Source organism: Geotrypetes seraphini, chromosome 7 (genome assembly GCF_902459505.1).
Source record: "Geotrypetes seraphini chromosome 7, aGeoSer1.1, whole genome shotgun sequence".
Classification (NCBI taxonomy): Eukaryota; Metazoa; Chordata; class Amphibia; order Gymnophiona; family Dermophiidae; genus Geotrypetes; species Geotrypetes seraphini.
In genome coordinates this window covers 17,754,315-17,776,215 of record NC_047090.1, presented here as the reverse complement: position 1 = coordinate 17,776,215, position 21,901 = coordinate 17,754,315, and the positions used below count along the sequence as shown (strand labels likewise).

The window sequence follows — 21,901 nt, the reverse complement described above, 5'->3', positions numbered from 1 at the left end:
GGTGAGACCTCATTTAGAATATTGTATACAATTCTGGAGACTGCACCTTCAGAAAGATATAAACAGGATGGAGTCGCTCCAGAGAAAGCTATTAAAACAGTCGGTGGTTGTGAGGGAGTCTATAAGACAATTTCACTGCCCCTGCTGGATACTCCCTCACAAATGCCAGAGCCACCTTAATTAAGCTCCTCCTTATGGGAAAGTGACACAGGAAGGAGAAATTCATGTGAACTGTTTTGAGCTCCCCTGGGAGAAAGGTATAGAAAATTGAATGAATGAATGAAAATCAGGGAGGCAGGATTAGAACCAGGAAGTATAACAGACCGGGACAGAACTAGCTTGAGGAAGTCCAGGGAAAAGAAGGAAAAGGAGGTGATTCCCATGTGCATCTTGACTACAACTCTTAGATTCTCTGCTTAGCTGAAGTATGCCAACATTCCTTTTGTTGCTGAACACCTGTGAGTTGTTCTGGCTGGGGGTAAACCCTATTGCCTGACTGAGGAAAGCTGTTGAAAGACTTTGGGGTATGGCACTCACAAACCATGATTCATGTCTTGGGTTCTGTCAGCCATAGGCCCACCTCAGGACTTTGGAACCACAAGAATGTTCATTGTATGCCTGACCCTGTGAAGTAACAGGGGGGCTGGATTTAATCCTCTATAATAAAACCCTAAGTGCGCATGCACACTTCAAACGGCGTGATCCCTGCCTCCATGATTTGTGCCTCCGTGTCAGGCATGCACAGTACAGCGTGCGGCGCATGCGGCGGTGGAGCCTGTGACGGTTTGGTTTGTGTGGTGGTTTCGGGCGCATGCGGCAGTTTCCTCAAGCTTTCTCCAGTTGGAACCTGCGGCAGTTTCCCTGCCTATATAGCCTGCGGCGGTGCAGTGGTTTCTGTGCAGCGGTTTCCCTATCTATACAGCCTGCGTCGGACCCTGACAGAGCTCCTTCATTTTTACAAGGTAGGTGGGAGAAGGGGGCTGGAGCTGAAGCATCTCAGTGCATGAGAAATAGACAGGCAGGGGGCAGCGAGAGAGACAAACAGACACATAGAAAGACAAGGGGCCAGGGAGAGAGACAGAAGTAAAGAAAGAAAGACAGACGACAGCGGCCAAGGAGAGAGAGAGAAAGAAAAAAAAGACAGACAGATAGCGGTCAAGGAGAGAGACAGGAAAAAAGAGAGACAGACAGTGGCCAAGGAGAGAGGCAGAAAGAAAAAAAGACAGACAAACAGCCAGCGGCCAAGGAGAGAGAGAGAGTAAAAGAAAAAAAAAAAAGACAGACAGCGGCCAAAGATAGAGAGAGAGAGACAGAAAGAAAAAAAAAACCCCAGACAGGGCCAGGGAGAGAGAAATAAAGACAGACATACAGAAAGAAAGAAAGAAATGCTTAAGTCTACACATCTGTTCAAGCACCCGTTAATCTAACGGGCTTAAACACTAGTAATAATAATAATAATAGCTTTATTTATATCCCATCATACCTTTTCAGGCAAGTCTCATTTGAAAGGAAGCTTCAGAATAAGAGGGCATAGGATGAAGTTAAGAGGTGATAGGCTCAGGAGTAATCTAAGGAAATACTGTGTTATAGAAAGGGTGGTAAATGCATGGAATAGTCTCCCAATAGAGATAGTAGAGTCAAAGACTGTGTCTGAATTCAAGAAAGTATGGGGCAGGCACATGGGATTTCTTAGGGAGAGGAAGAGATAGTGGATGCTGCAAATGGAGAGACTGGATGGACCATTTGGCCTTTATGTGTCATTATATTTTTGTGTTTCTATGTTTCACATGAATGTTATTCATGACACCTGTAAAATAAATACTATGGCCTAGATTCTGTAAGGTGCGCCTAACTTTAGGCGTGGTTTAGACGTCCTTGAAGTGCAAGTGCCAATCAGCGTCACTTAGGCGCTACTTAGTCATCGTATAGAAGTCCGTACTGTGCCCAGCGCATATTAGACGCGGCTTCCTAAAACCCCAGATAGACGTCCCCATATAGACGCCCTCATATAGACGTCCCTATGATGTTATATATAAAAAGGTGTTTTTTAACTGATTTTACAGATCATTATTTCAGGACTGTAAGCTTTACCACAATTAACCCAAAGTATACCATCATTAAAAGGATAATAAAAACACATATACCATGTTTAAAAGGATATTTATAATATATTAGTTTCAGTGGGAGTTGATATGGGAACATCAGTGTGCATATTGAAAAAATGTGACATGCTAACCTTCACTCTAATCCGCTGTGCTAGACAATGAACCATACAATAATTCTGATTTGATTAGACTACTTCTTATAGGTAGTGAATGGCAGTTAATTCTGCTAGGAGACAGAACACTGCCCTGTTATATCTTTTTTCTTCATGATTTCAGAATTGTATACTTCCAACAGTATAAAAACCAAAAAAGTAACAAAATATGCCATGTTTAAAAGAATAAGCATAAGATTCATTTTTGACTGAGTGGGAGTTGAACTAGAATTATCAGCATGGAAGGGGGGAAGCTTTAATCTTATGCTACACAGAAACTTGTATAGCAACGGTATCATTAACTCCTATAAGAAGTGGAAAGCTGAGCACCATATAGGCTTCTGATAGCTGTAATTTAAGCTCCAGAAAGACTTTAGCAGGATAGCCAGTCTAGGTCATCCAATCAGCTTTCTCTGGGCATCCCAAAGACGTTCTTTGAGAGAGGTTTTTAGAAGTCATTCCTTGTTCTAAATAACACTCTCTTTCTCATGAAACATAGCTACAATCAACTCATTCTTCAAACCAAAGGGAAATTCCATAACTTCAATTGGCCAAGCTTAAAAACAGAATAAAACACAGAACAGACCTGAATGTGGCTTCTAGTTCATTACAAATGGAAGTATGCAGCAGCACAAGCCTGACCTCATTGTGACATCATCAAGGTGCACCTGCAAAGTAGAATGCTACAAGTAAAAGATGGGCCAGGAGTTGAATTCACAATCTCTGGAAGATTAGTACAGCGCTTTTACTCATTGAGCTATAGCACCTTCCACTCTAGTTTTTCTGACTCCCCTGTCATATTTCGCTTAGTGACCTGCTAAGGTAAAATCTGCTTAGCTATCATCTCACAATTAGCCGAGACAAAAGACTGGTAACTCAATGGCTTAAAGCTCTGCTTTCATTGTCCCAAAAGCCAGAATCTCAAGTCGGGTTCAATAAATGTGACATGGATTCCAATACTGCTGTTTTTATCAAATGCAAACTGAACCTTTGGAATAGATTGTTTCTAGTATTGCTAATGTTGTGCTGTTTGAGATGAAAATTAGATGTGATTGGTATGTAGCTTGTCATTTTTATTAAATGAGTATTTTGTCAGCTCAAAAACATGAGGGAGTCAAACCCAGATCAGGCTCACACCCCAACCTTCATTCTAACCGCTGTGCTACAGAATCAGCCATAAAATCTTAGCAATTCTAATTGGATTCTATTGTGCTGTTTAGGTGTCCTTTGGGCAGTAGCATCGGCATGCTTGCGGCTCCGTAACAGAGCGCCCGAAGCATGCCAAATTGGCTGCAGTTAAGCATATCTCAAGCTGTCAGGGTAGGAAACTGACTGAAAGAAGCCACCTAAATTAAGGCACCTAGTTCATCCTCTCCACCTCTCATCTAATCTCATGTTCTCAAATATTATGCTGGTTGCAGGCTGTGAGGCAGGAGACATACCAGCTACTCTGTTTGCTACCCTCCCCCTTTGCAGCCTGGGCCTCATGGAACACTAGATAAGACAAAGGTCAATGTGACCAAGTAGCTGAAGTGGTGTTTATTAAGGAAACACTAATGCCCGGCTGCTACTCAATATAAATAAGCACAAGGTGAAAAAGGTATAAGATTTTTATTGCACAGTCCAGGAAAGCAGCATGCAAGTATAATATCAGGCAACTGCAATTCGATGAGATGGATGACAGGTATGCAGAATAAGGCACTCGTAGGTCCAAGTTGTTACTGTGGTAGAATTGTTAAGGTCCCAGAATCTGCTCCTGGTAGGAGAAGGCAGGCTGAAGAAAAAGGAAGATGGATTGAGACAAATTAAGAGTTGATTGGTAAGTTTTAGACTATCTTTTACAAAAGTGCACTAAATCCATGCATGCGCTAACTACTAATGCGTCCATAGGATAACATGCACATGTTAACCTTTAGCACACGCTAACGGTGCCTAAACGATGTAGCTTCAGCGCGCGGTAAAACTTAACGCGTGCATGTTATCCTATGCACGCATTAGTAATTAGCGCATGAATGGATTTAGCACACCTTTGTAAAAAACTCACCAACTGACTGTTTTCTCTGAAAATCTTCTATAAGTACACCCTTCTGAAGGAAAAACAAGTGTGAAACATGTTAGTATTCTGGAAATATAGATAATTCATCACAAGGGCAAAGAAAAGTTGCAGTACATCATTCTCACCTATTCTTTCTGTTTTGGGATTTGAGCTTTGTCCAGGTGCAAGCTGTGCTGAACCCAGTTTGAACAGACCTGCTCTGACCTCTGGGAAACACAAGGGGAGTCATTAGCCTCTCTGGGGGCCTGAAATCAGGAGATAAAGGGGGAAAAAGTTAAGACAGACATCTGTGGCAAAAATAAACAGAAATCTTTGGAGAATATGTCACACCACAGACTCAGAATAACAGCTAGAATGAACAGAAGCAAAAAAACGCACGGTTCCTTTTTTATAATAAGGATACCTAACAGATTTACCTTTAGCTCTATGCTATGGGTTCCACATATTCATGTAACGTGCATATCCTTTTTACTGTCACCAAAGTTTCAAACAGCATGGGGGGTTTTTTTCAGCCAAGACTCCTGGAACCAAATTTTATTATTACATTCTCAGACCTGCTAATGACCCTGTGGAATGGAGAGAATTGTGGCAGATATCAGGGGAAGAAAAAGTTAATGGAGAATCACTATAAGCAGAATGGGAGTCCAAAAGAACAAATCAGTTCTGCCTGAGCAATATATCATTCTCACCTAGATTTGTTCCTGGAAAGATGAAAAAGGTTAGACAAACATCAAAATTGCAAATTACTATAGCTGCTAATGGTCCTATGAAATGGAGAGTTGTGGCAGATATAGGAAAGAAAAGGTTAAAAGATAATTAAGAAAGGTAAGGTCGAGCTCTACGAACGTGGAGATGATGCGGTATACAAACCTAAGGATTAGATTAGATTAGATTAGATTAGAAATCAGCATAAGCAATAACACAGAATAGGAGTCGTAAAAGAGAAAACACTGCTCTGATGGACCTTCTTATACTAAGGATGCCTAAGTAGCATCTGATGTCATAGGCACCGTTTGGACTTCCCACCAGAAAACTTTCAAATCTGATTGCGCGTGCTTTAGGTGTGGTTTGGGCAAACACACCTGCACTGTCTTTTAATCAATTCCTTCACTTCTCAAAGATTTTACTAGAAGCCATTGTCATCTGCTTAGTCTGTTACCAGATTCTAAACAAAGTTCCCTCTATAGCTCTATGCCTTAAGGAGCTGCTTTTTTATCTTCCATATGTCAGGGGTTCAAGTCTTGAGTGCGGTTAGCAAATATTTGATATTCATTTTTCTACCAGAAAACCTTCAAACTCTTTGGTCATTCCTTTGCTTAAACGTATTTGAGTTGATCTTTAAAATGATCTGCAGCAATTTTCACATGTCTAAAACAGCCTGTTCTCTCTCATCTTAAACCCCCTCCCCACCCCAACACACACTCCTCAAGCATGAAACCACAACCAGCCAAGCTGAATATGAAACAGGAATGTCTCTAGGGTACATCTCAAAAACATGTACCTTCCATCAAAACTTGTTGCCCTTTGCAGATATTGCATAGAAGGAAATACATTCCTACCACAATGTCTTGTAGCAGAGAGAAGATGAATGTATCTGATGCACCTGTGCCTGCAAACTGCAGAATGCGGATGAAAAACAGCAAAGTCCACCACTTATGAGAGCTGTTAAAATGAGTGAAGGTGAGGGTGGGATTTGAACCAGCAAACTTTAGAAGATGGACAAGGTGTAATAAGGCACATTAACCTGGTGAGCCACAAATGGCATCTTTCTGTCAGGAGAGAACTTTCCTCCCATGACAGCTTAGAAGTTTGCCTGGAAAGGGAAATGTGCTGATAAAAACATCAAAGTCCACCATCTAGACCCTCTTATGACAGCTAATAGAAAGCTGTTAAAATGAGTAAAGATGGGATTTGAACCAGGGTACTTGAGAAAATAGACAAGGCGCATTAACCTGATGAGCCACAAATGCTTTCTTTGTGGTGATTGTGATATGATAGTTAATCAGATGATACATAGGTAGGTCAGTCAACTATGATATGAAAGGGCAGTGAGATCCACCTGAGTAGAAGCTGATGTAGCTCTATGGGTTAAACTCCTGTGCTGTTATACAGAGGTTATGAGTCAACACCCAGTGCATTTTTTAATTGTGGCATACTACCTTGAAGGTGCAGCTTGATGATCTCACAATGAGGTCAGCTTTGTGAAGCTGAAGAGCTCCATTTTGGAATGAGGGAAAATGCATGTTAAGATCTGTATCTGGTTTTTCTCTTTTTAAGCGCTGAGAAATGAAGTAATGTGTGCAATAATGATATGTTTTTCATGTTCTTTCTTTGCTCTCAAGAAAGAGCTGATTGCAGCACTGTTTGTTGAGAAAAAAGGGGGTTCTTTTTAAGCAGGAAAGCCAAAGGTGGTGTAATTAATAAATCATGGGCAGAAAAGTACTATATTTTGCATGCAATATGTTTATATTGAAGTGCTCTATTGATATGGTGGCTTATTAAATCTATTAGGAGGGAGACAGAAAGAAAAAAAAAAACATATTCAAACTCACTATAGGAAATATCATTGCGGAAGCGGAAAACACACCTAACTGGCGTCTATAGGAAGTCTCCTGCTACGAAAACTGAAACTGCATTGAAATGAAGCAAAAACTACACTTAGATCATCTTTTCCTTCGCCTACATTTTAGACGCGGTCTAAAGTGCCTATGTAGCATCTATGTAGTGCCTATCCTTAACCACGCACACGTTACGTCCACGTCTACAAACTGAGAACACCTATCTCACTCCTACCTCCGTCTAAGTCCTAATTAACGCTTGTTAAGACCCTTAAATGGCTCATTATCCACTTAAATCGTACGTCTAAACCACGCCTAAAGTTAGGCGCAGTTTACAGAATCTAGGCCTATATACCTACTTTTGACCCATCCTGTATTGAAGCACCCTGTTATGGAATGAGGAGATAAATAACACAAGCCTCATTATTTTTACTAATTATAGAGTAATTTTATAAAGGCATTTTTGCACATATGCCTCTCTATACATGGATTAAAAAATTCCTCTACGATAAAAGTACAGAAGATGACACAAATGTGCATTTTTATGTAGTTCGGGTATAGGCATGTTCAAGGATGGATACTGGTGAAAATCATGCAGAGTCATGATTTATCCGAGTATTTTAAAACATGCATATGTTTGCCTGCACTTTACACATGAACATTTATGCTTGTTCCAGAGCAGGTGTAAGTGTCAATGGCTTAATTTATTCTCTTTGTTTTAGTCATGATTTCTGCAGCTTTTCCGGAACAATGTTATAAAGACATGTATAGTAGGTATCTAAAACAGGTGTGCACTTACCCTCCTCGTCTAACTCAAATAATGCATATTAACAAATAAAGCCCTTAAAATTTAAGATCCCTGAGACCTATTGTACCTGAAATGTATCTTATCTTTGAGCTCAGATATGGAAAGTTATATATTTAAATCCAAAAGAGAAAAGAACAGCGCTATGGTGAAACATAGGCTCTATGTTGGAGAAAGATCCCCTTGCCGTTATGTAACTGAAAGACAGATAAGTATTTCTTTAACATTAAGATAAGCTGGAGATAGAACTAAAGTTAATCGAAGTTGAAGTTGATTTATAGTAATAATAATAATAATAATAATAATAATTTTATTCTTATATACCGCCATACCCAGCGAGTTCTAGGCGGTTTACATTAAATTAGATTAGGATCCACATGAACTTGTAGATTTACAACAAATTTATCGGGTTAACAACAACTGTAGCCAAAAATTGGCAGATGAAAAGGAAATTTACAACAAGTTAGCCAACTTCGTAGATGAAGAGGGCAGAGTTAATTACAACAAATTTATCGGATTTAGAACGGATTTGGTCAGACTTGGTGGATGAGGAAGGAAGTGGGTAGGAGAAGCAGGGGGAGATAGGAGCTATCGTGAAGGAGAAGAGTTGGGTAGGGGGCCCTGAGATTATCTGAAGGGTCGGTTAAGGGTCTTGTTTGCTGAAAAGGTAGGTTTTGAGTGATTTTCTGAAGTCGAGGTAGGTGGGGGCCTCGAGTATCATTTGGGATAGCCATGGGTTCATCTTGGCTGCTTGGAAGGCGAGGGTTTTATCTAGGAATCTTTTGAGTTGACAATGCTTTGGCGAAGGGAATGCGAATAGCTGAATTCTGCGGGATTTCTTGTAGGTGCAGTGAAGATTTAAGTGGGGAGTGATGTATCTTGGCGAAAGACCATTTATCGATTTGTAGCATATGCATGCAAATTTGAAAAGAACTCTGGCATCGAATTGCAGCCAGTGAAGTTGGTTGTAGTATGGGGTGATGTGTTCCCATTTCTTCAGGCCATAGATGAGGCGAATGGCGGTGTTTTGGATCGTTTTTAGTCTCTTGGTGGTTTTCTTTGTGGCGCTCAGATAGATAATGTTGCAGTAGTCCAGGATGCTGAGAATGGAGGATTGTACTAGTAGGCGGAAGGAGGTGTCATTGAAGAATTTTTTTATGGTACGGAGTTTCCAAAGTACCATGAAACATTTCCTGACGATGTGGTCTGTGTTGTTTTCTAATGATAAGTTTTTGTCTAGGATGACTCCCAGTATTTTTAAGGTGGGTTCTAGGGGGAAGGTCATTCCTTTCAGCTGTATTGTGGTGTTTTTGATTTTTTCCTTGGGGGTGGCTAGGAAAAATTTTGTTTTGTCAGGGTTTAGTTTCAGCCTGAACGATAGCATCCAACGTTCGATCTGATTGAAAATATTTGTAATGTAGTCAAGTAGTTCTGGTGTGAAATTGGTAAGGGGGATGGCTATTGTGATGTCGTCTGCATAGATGAAAAATTTGAGTTTGAGGGTGTGAAGGAGGTTGCCTAGGGAGGCCAGGTAGATGTTGAATAAAGTGGGGGATAGGGGGGAGCCCTGCGGGACGCCACAGGTGTTGTCCCAGCTATGTGAGATATTGTTGTCCTTGAGTACCTTATAGGATCTATTTTTTAGGAACCCCTGGAACCAGTTGAGGACCTGATCGGATATGCCAATGTGTGCCAGGCATTCGAGGAGTATGGTGTGGTCGACCAGGTCAAAGGCACTGCTTAGGTCTAGTTGTATGATCAAGGCACTTGAGCCTAGTATGATGAAGAGCATGTGACCGATGAAGATTTTAGTGCATTAGCCTGCTTTTGATAAGTTTTGCTTTATGCAGCGACACCCGCTGAGGTCTGAACATATCAATTCAGAGAGTTGTGGTTTGATTACATTGAAGTATTGGCTCTGAATATAGCATTAAGTGCTGTCGGGCTTTAATTTTCAGGAATGACATGCCACAAAGCATGTCTCTGTAAGTACATTTGGAGCATGTGTAATTTCAAATTCATGGAAAACATTAAGAAAATAAATTAATGCCTGTTTTCTGTGGACTAGATACATCTTCACATCCCCAGGCCCTAAGGAGAGGCCCATATGTCATCCTGTCTTAGCCAGCATGTGTTGTGAACAGAGCTGGCCATAATCTGATTTCATCAACGTGTTAGGTCAGATTTCAATTGCATCATTTATCTGATGCCAGAGCTACACATGCTTTAATTTCAACACTTCAAAACAATTTAAAAGCCTTTAAAGATTGAACTATGTGCCTTTTGAGAAATCAAACCTAAGATGCAGCTTCAAGCTAGAGATGCTTTTTAATCACCATGGATAGAGGTGCACATCTATGAGGGGCGTTCAGTAATTTATCTACCTGAGTTTGAAAGAGGGTAGCAAGTGCGTTGAAACAAGTCTGTGACATGTCTCAAGGTTACTCGTGCATAGTTGTGGCTCAATGCGAGGCTAACATTCCAAGGGACATGATGTCAGGAGAGTCCTCAGACGGTGCACGAAGCACAAAACCTGTACGTCCCCAGGTTTAGGAAAGGGTGCAAAAAGAATCGAACAAAAAACCCGGCGTGGATAACAAATGCAGAGAAAAAGGCGATAAGGGACAAGAAAACATCTTTCAGAAAATGGAAAAAGGGCCCAACAAAGGACAACCAGAAGGAGCTCAAAAGGCAACAAAAAGACTGTCACCGAATGATTAGAAAAGCAAAAAGAGAATATGAGGAGAGACTGGCGGGGGAAGCAAAAAACTTTAAACCATTCTTCAGGTATGTGAAGGGGAAACAACCAGCCAAGGAGGAAGTGGGACCATTGGACGATGGAGACAGGAAGGGAGTGGTAAAGGAGGAAAAAGAGATAGCTGACAGGTTAAACAAGTTCTTCTCATCAGTCTTCACGAGAGAGGACACATCCAATAGCCCAGAACCCGAGGAGATCATAAACGGAGACCATGATGAAAAGCTGGTCCAACTAGAGGTAAGCCGAGAGCATGTCTTCCGACAGGTAGACAGACTGAAGAGTGACAAATCACCTGGTCCAGACGGCATCCACCCAAGGGTACTAAAAGAACTGAGAAACGAAATAGCGGAAATACTTCGCCAAATATGTAACCTATCTTTAAAAACTGGGGAGATCCCAGAGGACTGGAAAATAGCAAACGTCATGCCCATCTTTAAGAAGGGATCAAGGGGTGACCCGGGAAACTACAGGCCGGTGAGCTTGACCTCGGTCCCGGGAAAGATGATAGAAGCACTGGTTAAGGACACAATCTGCGAACACATAGAAAACAATGGTCAACTGAAGGCGAGCCAGCACGGCTTCTGCAAGGGAAGGTCGTACTTCTTTGAGGGAATAAACAGCCAGATGGATAAAGGGGAATCCATAGACATCATTTACCTTGACTTTCAAAAAAGCCTTTGACAAGGTACCTCATGAACGACTATTCAAGAAGCTGTGGAACCACGGGGTGCAAGGGGATGTCCACCGATGGATCAAACACTGGCTGGCAGACAGGAAACAGAGGGTTGGAGTAAAGGGCCATTACTCAGACTGGCAATGGGTCACGAGCGGAGTTCCACAGGGATCGGTGCTGGGACCGCTCCTGTTCAATATATTTATTAACGACCTGGAGACGGGGACGAAATGTGAGGTTATTAAATTTGCTGATGACACCAAACTCTGCGGCAGGGTTAGAACCACGGAAGACTGTGAAGACCTACAAAGGGACCTAATGAGACTGGAAGAGTGGGCAAAAAAGTGGCAAATGAGTTTTAACATAGAGAAATGCAAGGTCATGCATGTAGGGAAAAAGAACCCAATGTTCAGCTACAAAATGGGGGGATCATTGCTAGGGGTGAGCAACCTTGAAAGAGACCTGGGGGTGATGGTGGACACAACATTGAAAGCATCGGCACAGTGTGCGACAGCCTCAAAGAAAGCGAACAGAATGTTGGGTATCATTAAAAAGGTATCACAACCAGGACGAAGGAAGTCATCATGCCGCTGTATCGTGCAATGGTGCGCCCGCACCTAGAGTACTGTGTCCAGTACTGGTCGCCATACCTCAAGAAGGACATGGTAGTACTTGAGGGAGTCCAGAGAAGAGCGACTAAACTGATAAAAGGTATGGAAATCTTTTCATACGCTGACAGGTTGAAAATGCTGGGGCTGTTCTCCCTAAAGAAGAGGAGACTTAGAGGAGACATGATAGAAACCTTCAAAATCCTGAAGGGCATAGAGAAAGTAGACAGGGACAGATTCTTCAGACTGTGGGGAACCACAAGCACTATGGGTCACTCGGAGAAATTGAAAGGGGACAGGTTTAGAACAAATGCTAGGAAGTTCTTTTTTACCCAGAGGGTGGTGGACACATGGAATGCACTTCCAGAGGTTGTGATAGGCCAGAGCACAGTACAGGGGTTCAAGGAAGGTTTAGATAGGTTCCTAAAGGATAAGGGGATTGAGGGGTACAGATAGAAGCAGAGGTAGGTTATAGAAATGGTCAGGAACCACTTCACAGGTCATAGACCTGATGGGCCGCCGCTGGAGCGGACTGCTGGGCGCGATGGACCACTGGTCTGACCCAGTGTAGGCAACTTCTTATGTTCTTATGAATCAAGAAAGAATCTGCTAGATTTGGAGCACTGTTCAGTGATAAAATTTCTCACAAATGAAGGGAAAAAGCCAAAGGAGATCCATGAATGCATGACTGAAGTTTATGGTGAGTCTGCCCCATCATCCTACAAAATAAAATTTTGGAGCAAGCAGTTTAAATGGGGTAGAGATCCATGACCCTCATACTAGACAGCCTATAGAAGCAACTTCTACAGAAATGTGCAAGAAAGTTGAGGATTTAATTTTGTCAGACAAACAAATTAAAGTTTCCTGAATAGCTGAAGAAATGGGCATCTCGGCAGGTACAATTTAGAAAATAATTCATGAAAAATTGGGCATGGGCAAGGTTAGTACAAGATGGATTCCAAGAATGCTGACACCATGTCAGAAGGCCACGAGGCTCCAGTGCTATCAGGAGAACTTGGAGATGCTCCGTGAAGACCAAGTGAATTTTTTTCATTGTGTGGTGACTGGAAATGAGATTTGGGTCCATCACAGAGATCCTGAGTCCAAAATGGAGTCAATGCAGTGGAAGCACAAATCATTTCCCACCCCCAAAAAGTTCAAGACAGAAAAATCTGCAGGCAAAATAATGACAACTGTCTTCTGGGTTGATGAAAGGCTTATGCTTCTGGAGTTCTTGCCACACAAGGCAACCATAACCGTGGAGAGTTTTGCCAACACAATGATCACTTTGCAGGAGTCAATCAAGCAGAAAAGACGAGGAAAACTAACAGCAGACATGCTGCTTCTTCTTAACAATGCGTTGGTTCACATATCACAGCAATCACAGGCTGCCATCCAAGAAAGGGTTTCGGCAGCTGAGTCTTCCACCCTGGCTCCCTCAGATTATTTCCTGTTCCGAGTTTTGAAGAAATCTCTTCGTGGACAGTGGTTTTCAAGTAACGAAGATATCAAGGAAGCTGTGACATCCTGGTTTGAAGGTCAAACAGAAGAATTATTTTCAAAGGGATTAAAGTCATTGCAGGAAAAGTGGATGAAGTATATGGAGCTATTGGGGGGACTATATTGAAAAATAAAACCAAAAGTTTTTGAAAATTCTTTTCTTTCCTACTGAGGTAGCTAAATTATTGAACATCCCTCATATGATAACTACACTCTCTCTTTCTGTGATTCCAGTTATTTTGTTTTAGATTAGGGGTTAGTTGGTTAGTGTCTTTGGGATAAGGTGGCATATGCTTTCATCACATGTCTTCTCATATCTCCTCCCCCTGTCTATTATTATATTGCTTAATTGCGCTTTTCAAGTAACCCTTAAATTTCATTAGCTCTTTAGACCAGGGGTGCCCAATAGGTTGATCGCGATCGACCGGTAGCTCGCCAAGGCAAAGTGAGTCGATCATCCAGGACTCCATTTGCCTTGGTGATCTATCGAGCCGATCAATCTTCCTCTCCCCGACGTCAATTCTGCCGTCGGAGAGGAAGTTCGGGCCAGCCAATCGCTGCCTGGTTGGGCGGAACTTCCTCTCCGACGGCAGAATTGATGTCGGGGAGAGGAAGATTGATCGGCCCGAAGCAGAGAGAGCATGGGTCGGCATCGGCTTTGGGGCCTGTTATCCATTGGTGGCGTTTGGGTCCTGTTCCCCGATGGCAGCGGCAGTGGCAGTGGCTTGGGGAAGGGCAGGGAGAAAGAAAGAAAGGGGCGCTGGCAGGGAGACAGAAGGAAAGAAGAGAAACAGGAAAAAAAGAAAAGGGGCATGAAGAGAGAAAGAAAGAAAGGGCAGGGAGAGAGGAAGAAAAAGTTGGGGGAGGGAATGAGATTTGGAGGAGAGGAAGCATACAGGCTGAAAGAAAGATTGGATGCACAGTCAGAAGAAGAAAGTGCAACCAGAGACTCATGAAATCACCAGACAAGGTAGGAAAAATGATTTTATTTTAAATTTAGTGATCAAAATGTGTCTGAATTTATATCTGCTGTCTATATTTTACAATATGGTCCCCTTTTACTAAACCGCATTAGTGGTTTTTAGCGCAGGGAGCCTATAAGCGTCGAGAGCAGCGCTGGACATTCAGCGCAGTTCCCTGCGCTAAAAACTGCTATTGTGGTTTAGTAAAAAGGGAGGGGGTGGGTATTTGTCTATTTTTGTATGGTTGTTACTGAGGTGACAGTGCATAGAGTCATCTGCTTTGACCTCTTTGGAAAAACCCCGGAATAGGAATGATAATTAACAATTCTATGCGTACAGTGTGCGTTGTGTTTTTTTAAATTTTATTGTTGGTAGATCATTTTGACTTGGTCATTTTAAAAGTAGCTCGCGAGTCAAAGTGTGGGCACCCCTGCTCTAGACCATAACCTAATTTGTAAACACCCCTAAGAAAAGGGTGGTCTGATTCATCTCTTGGAGATAGACTACAAATTCTAATTAAAACTTCTGAAATCAGTTGCCGGTTCCTTCTACTAAGGAAGAGAGTCATCTAACCAGTCTGGTTTTCAGGATATCCCCAATAAATATATTTATAATGAAGGCAGTGCATGTAAATCTAGCTCAATCATATATGTTGGGGTTATTTTGCAAACCAGACTGGATAGGTGTGTCCCAAAGACTGGGTTGAGAGCCCCAGTTTTAGATTAATGTTTGTGTATCTACATGGGGTTCTAGTGAGGAGCAGTACAGCGGCACCCCAGACTTTCTTATAATGGTGCAGTTGTGGAGTGGGAGGTGCTTTTAAAATCTTTAGATACAAATACATTAGTAATAAAATAAAAAATCAGTAGCAAAAGAAATAATGATTTTATTTCAGCTGCCAATAGAATTATCATTTTCTTTTTTTTTTTTTTTTAATTTTGCTGCTATAGCCATTGTTGCTGTCTTGACTACAGAGAGGTGCTAAAAAGGCTGGGTGATGTAATCAACATTTTTAATTCTGACATAAAATTGGACTCAGCTAAATAAATGACATGCTTTATTGCATTTTCACTCCTTCCTAGGCCTCTCCGTGCCTGCAGCACTGAGTTAAGCATCAGGGGAATTCAATTGTATTGAAATGATATACATTTTCACACGGCTGCATCTCATGGTAATTCTGTTAAGCGTTGCCGTTGGTAGAGCAGCGATAAATTCTCCTCTGGTCCTCGCTGAAATTCTGACTAAAAGTTCTCAGCATTTGTGCAGCGCTGACACCTTCAGCATCACTCTGTGATATTCTCTTTTAAGTATCAAGGTGGCTGAGATAAAATCTCTTGACAGATTTTGATTGTCAGGCAACATGCCAGACCTCTGAAGGCCAAATTCTAATGGCCTCCCACAGAGTAACTCTCTAGATACCATAATCTCATTTTGGTAAAATTCCTGAAAGGTATATAAAAGCTAAGGGACAAATTCTATAAACGTTCTGATTTAGGCAGTGGTAGGCGGCCTAACCAGCCAATCAGGACACACATTTTAAAAAAACACACCGAGGCAGGCTGCCTACATTGTAGGCGTCTTCGTGAGCCTAGGGAGGCACGTAGAACCGCCTAAGCTTGCCCAAGGCTAGGCGTGGGTGTGGTTTCGCCCAGAAGTGGCCTTAAGCAAGCTTAGATGGTCCTAATCATCTCCCTAGGGCTGTGATAAGTACCTAAAATGTAGGCCAGCAAAATGCTGGTCTACGTTTCAAATAGATGTGGCCATTGAACTGATCACGGCAAGGGAATCTCCCTGCCGCAGTCAGTTTAGTGGCCACAGCAGGGAACCCATCCAACCACAAAGTCGGCCAGCAGGAGGGATGCCCAATTCCTCCTGCCGCAAAGCCGAAATAATCCCCGGCAGGAGGGATGCCCAATCCCTCCTGCTGCAAACCTCAAAATAATCTCCAGCAGGAGGGATGCCCAGTCCCTCCTGCCGGAACCCCCAAAGCTGACCCTCCCCACTCCCAAATGTCCACGGCAGGAGGAATGCCAAATTCCTCCTGCCTCCCCCCAAGACATCACCCAGTAGGAGGGATGCAAAGTACCTCCTGCCAGAACCCCCCACCTCCCCACCCTCTCCTGAGACACACCCTGACCCCCCCCCCAAGCCTACCCAGACCATACAAGTACCTTTATTAGTTGACCGGCCATAGGGATGTTTATTTCCTCCTGCTGGCAGGCTCGATTCCACTGAATGGCAGGCCTTCCCCTTCCTGGTGCATCATGGAATGCACCGGGGATGGGCCTAAGGCCCTGATTGGCCCAGGCGCTTAAGACCCCTCCTGTAGGAGAGAGGCCTTAGGCACCTGGGCCAACCGGAATCTTAGGCCTCTCTCCCAGTTCATTCTGGGATGCACTGGAGTGGCCTAAGATTCCGATTGGTCAGATCTCCTAAGCTACCTAATGCTGCCTTACAGTGCCGTTATTAGAATCTGGACTTTAATATCTTTATGCTGGTCCTCCACGCATGTTTATACTGCTGTTTACATTAGAGGTCAGCATGAAGGGTGATTATTGCTGTTTCATGTAGATTCTCACCTTCTAATTGTGCAGAATATGTCAGTATCTCATCTGGCCCCCACTTGTGTTTTTTTGTTGGGGTTTTTTTATGTTTGCTGTAAAGGTCGCCCACTATCTCATACAGTCAGGACTTCAAAAATCCTGAATCCAGGATAGTCCACAGTTGGCTAGTATAAAGGCTTTGGCCTGGACTTTGACCAGTGCTGTTGGTGGCTGCCTTAAAAGCGACTGCTGAAAGTGTGTCAATCATGCAATGGTACCAGTTAGAGAATTAACTGGTTTCTCCTGTCGCCATTTTCTCAAGGCACATGCTAGACGGGCCCCCCGACCAGACAGGAAGGGATGTACAGCTCCGTTTAACCAGGAGCCAGTTACCTATTCTATCAAACCCGCAGAGGATCACGCGCTATTTGGCTGTTAGCCTCATCCCTGAAGTTCTCATTAGCGATGTGAGCTTTGTCTGATACCTGTAAGGATGCTGTTGTTTTCCACAGGGTGGTAGATGCAGCATCTTGATTGAGTCTAGTATGTATTCACTTTTAAGGACATACGTATTTTGCTCATGTTGCATGGGGTTAGTACTGTTTTCATGGTTCCAGTATATTCCTCTTTACATTGTGAAACTTGATTTTTCCTAGGAGAATCTTCTTGCAGATCCTATAATCTCATCCTGCCATTCCCTGACCTTCTGCACTTCATTCTGAGGGGATCTTGACTTCTTCCAATGACTCTTCAGGCTTTCTCATGAGGGAGAAGACGCTATAATGTCAGGTCAGGGGGCTGTGAAGATTTTTCAGGATGCTTGCATCTTTGCTCCTCCTCAGGTTTCCAGTTCGTTCTTGGAGTCTCTATGTTTTGTGTTTCCCTTTTCAGTGTTACTGGTCCTCAGGACAGTTCTTGTAGTTCTTCGGGAACTAAGGGACGTTGTTCCACTTACTGCATGGTGCCCGAGACAGGGGCATTGGGCAGGCTGGATCCCATTCTGCTGAATTAGTTTCTCGGAGTTGCACATTTCTGCAGACAACCTGGGAGTATATTTACATTTTCTCTATGGACTCTGAATCGGCACTTGGTTTGCCTGCCTCTCTTGGAGCAGCGCTTTCGGTTTTGGCACATGCCATTTCGCCTACCCAAGGCTTCACGAACGTTTTTGGTGATGTGGGTGGTGGTACCATTTTGGCGCTACCAGGCGATTCATCTAATTTCTTCTTGACTGCCTGCTTGATTCAGACGACTTCCAGTCGGGCCATTTGACTGACACGAAAAGGGTGGTATCTTTTCCTCAGTTCTTCACACATGCATCTTCGAATTTGCACAGCGCTCTTTTCTCCTGTACTATTTATAAGTATCTCGGGGTGATGTTTTTATTCATATAGGAGAGACATGTGTTTCTTTCCGGAGACTTGGGCGTGGGGTCTCGGTCTCAGATTGGTATTCTTCTTCGCTTACCATGACCAAGAGTATGGGATTCTGTACAGTTTCTGGGATCCATATTGCTGCCTCCACTGGGAACTTTGGCTTGCTTTTCCCTTCTTACGCTACAGCAGTCGCTTTTGTTCCGGTGGTTCCCGGTATCTCAGGGCTCCAATTTTTTGGTATGCTCCTCCTGCATCGCTCTGTATGATTTGGTGGCTCAGCACGATTTCTCTTTTCAAGGCATGCCTCGGTCTTTGCTGGACTAGCTCATGACCACCGACCATCCCGGGCTGTCGGGTTGGGGGGCTCGGTGGCTTCCATCCTCAGCTCCAGGAGTCTGGTCTTCAGTACTTGTTCATTCTTCTACTCTTGAGCAGGGTCAGGCTACCTTTCAGGAGCTTCAGATCATTCTTCTGGATCGCCGCTGAGGGTCCTTTTGGTCAGTATTAGGATGGGGGTATTTCTCTACAGCTTGGGCAGTAGGTGTTGTACTCAGTTGGCAGGTGAAGTTGGTCTGCTTCAATGGGTGGACTCTCATCTTCGTCTTCTGTTGGCAGATCCTTTTATGGATCAGGATAAGAGTTTGGATAGACTTTCTCTCCACGGAATCTGAGCATGGCCCATTTCTTGTATGTTACAGTGTACAGCGCTGTGTACGCTCTGGAAAGTGTGCATGTTAGTAATAGTGTAATCTTCTGCATCCAGGATATTGAGATTTGTGGCTCAGGCGTTCTAGCTCTTTTTATGGACGTGAGATCTCCTTGACCTAGACCTCATGGCCTCGTCTCTCAATTCTAAGCTTCCTAGCTTCTTCGGCGGGCCCAGGGAGTGGGAGCTAGAGGGGGTAGCTGTGTGGCTCCTTTCTCGCCTCTGCCTTCTCTTTTTCAGTGTTTTCCACTGGCTGATGATGGCTTGGATTTGCCATCTCGAGCTCGCTTTCCTGGCACAGTATTTGTAGAATCTCTGGATTGGCGGCGCCATCCTTACTATGCGGATTTGATGAGTCTTTTGACAGCCGGACTAAGAAGTTTCCTGGTATCTCCGGCTTTGCTCGCCTAGGGTCCGATCAACATGGATATTTGTACTACTTTAGTATTATGACCTAGTTTTTTTGAAAAATCATGACTGACGTGTAAGGGATATGCGAAGCAGGTTGTTTCTTCTCTTATCCAGGTGCTACGGACGTCTTCTCCTGTGGCTTCTGCTTCCTTTTGGAGGTTTTTCCTTTCTTTGGGTGCTTCTTCACATTTGAACCACTCCAGAGTTCCTTTTTGGCACAAGTGTATTGCCGAGGGCTTAGCGTTCAATTCCCTTCAGCTTCTAGTGCCATTCTTGGCTTGTTACAAGGACTAGGTATATTGCTCTTCGCTTACTTCTCAGTTTCATGTAGTTCAGTTTCTAAACAGAGTGCGGTATATTCATGTGCCTCTTAGAAAGCCTGGTTTGGAGTACAATCTTCACGTACTTCTCAGTTTACCGAAGGCTTCATTTCATCCTTGTCTTTTGGGACTCTAAAGGGCTGTGCCGTTGAACATGGGGTTTCTTGTGGCCATGGCTTCAGCTCTGCAGTTTTCTATGTTGCAGGCCTTGTTCAGCGGGGATTCCTCTTTCTGATTTCCAAAATATGGGGTATCAGTTCGGATGGTACCACTATTTCTTTCTAGGGGGGTATCATCCTTTCTTTTATGTCATGCTCGCTTTTCCTTCCTTCTTCCTGGAAGGAGAAATTGGGAGCAGTGCTTTTATTCACTGCATTTTTTGGTACATACGTAGCGTTCTCCGCGAGCTCGGTTTCTAATGACTTTTAGTTGTTTCTATCTCCTTTTTGTATTCTTCAAGGGATGCCTCAAACGTATGGCGGCGTCCGAAGCCTCCATCGCTCGATGGGTCCAGGAGGACATTCTTTATGCTTGCTTGCTGGCAGGAAAGCGGTTGGCGAAAGAACTTCATGACCATTCCGCCGGAGCGATGGCTACTTCTTGGGCTCGGCCCAGAGGTTTTTTCCTTGGAGGAGATTTGTCTCGCGGCTAATTGGTCTTCCGAGAGTGCTTTCTCTCCGCATTTCTGCTTGGATGTGGGGGCGCATGTGGTAGGGGCGTTTTGTGCTTCGGTTGTTGCGGAGGCAGCGTTTGCTTCCCACCCAGATTGAGGATTGCTTTGCTACATCCCATTGGTCTCTGGATTCATCTGCTGCTGTTGCTAGGGAAGGAAAAATTATGTTCTTACCTGTTACTTTTCTTTCCCTTAGACACAGCAGATGAATCCAGAGCCCCACCCTTTCTGGATATTGTCTCTTGGTTTTTTCTTTTGCAACTTTCGCAGTTTGTTATTATGGCAGATTGTTTTCTGTATTATTGCATTTTGAGCTTTGTTATGGGAAAGAAGTTTTTTACATGCTATGCCTATTGATGGTTACGGATGCTTGGGCAAGGAGCTATACTGGATAAACAGGAAGAGTGCCAGCCAATAGGACCACCTGTTAATCAGTTTCTCTATCTCCGCCTGCTGGTAGATGTGGGCTATCCCATTGGTCTCTGGATTCATCTGCTGCGTCTAAGGGAAAGAAAATTAACAGGTAAGAACATAATTTTTCCTTCACGACCACATCAGTCGTATAGTCAAATCATGCTTTTACAAATTACGCTTGATACGCTCAGTTTCTAAATTTCTTGAGCCCAAATCCATCAATATATTAATTCACTCCCTGGTTATAGCCAAAATGGATTATTGCAATTCTATTTTACTTAATATCTCACAAAATGAAAAAAGAAGATTCCAAATTATTCAAAATACAGCTGTTAAACTTATCCATAATGCCAAGAAATACGACCACATTACGCCCTTAATGATTGACTCCCATTGGCTCCCAATTAGCCACCGCATCACCTTTAAGGTACTATTTTTAGTATATAAAACGCTAATTTTTAACAAACCCCAATTTATATCTAGAATGCTCATCCCTCATAATACTTCTCGATCTCTCCGATCAACTTTTCAAAATCTCTTAACTATCCCATCCCTGAAAATTGTAGGCACTAGAAGACACGATATGTTTTCGGTAATGGCTCCTCAATTGTGGAACTTATTACCTCAATATATTAGAGAAGAAAAGAATCTTACTTCTTTTAAAAAATCATTAAAAACCTATCTTTTTAAAGACGCTTTCAACAGTTAAATTTTAATCATACAACCAAATACTTTTTGTTTATTCTCTCTAAGAAAGAATTGTAACTTTTCCCTCCTTTCCTCCCTGACTCATGTTTGTTATATTTGTAAGTCTGAGGTTATTTTGTTGGTTTTTACAACTATGTTTTTTATGAAGTTGTACATCGCTTAGCAAATTGAATAAGCGATTCATCAAATATCAATAAAAACTTGAAATTTGAAAACTTGATTGTAGCTGCCACTATGCAAATAAATGGTTTTAAATATACAATCCATAGTTGTTGAGTTTAGGATTTAATTTTACTTGTTGGCAACAAATTTTGCTTCTCTCATCTGGCTTTTCTTTTTTGACTTATTAAAGTTGAGCTGTGTAACCTTATAAACCGAAATGAGAAATCTGGCGTTTATGTTTTAGGCTGATCTGAACACAGATGTCCAGGATGAGTCCGGGTCTTTCTATGGGGTTTCCAGTCAGTATGAAAGTCCTGAGAACATGATTATTACCTGCTCAACAAAAGTCTGCTCCTTCGGAAAACAAGTGGTGGAGAAAGTAGAGGTATAGTGAAGACCTTCATCATCTAA

The 21,901-nt window shown here is 42.8% G+C and overlaps 1 protein-coding gene across 1 annotated transcript in view; it reads left to right on the top strand.

Annotated features, from left to right (window-relative positions):
• TEAD4 (TEA domain transcription factor 4) overlaps positions 1-21,901 on the top strand; it is a 250,246-nt gene that overhangs the window by 203,606 nt on the left and 24,739 nt on the right. The window contains 1 exon segment of the mRNA XM_033951410.1: positions 21,735-21,875. Within this exon segment, the coding sequence (XP_033807301.1) occupies positions 21,735-21,875 (141 nt within the window).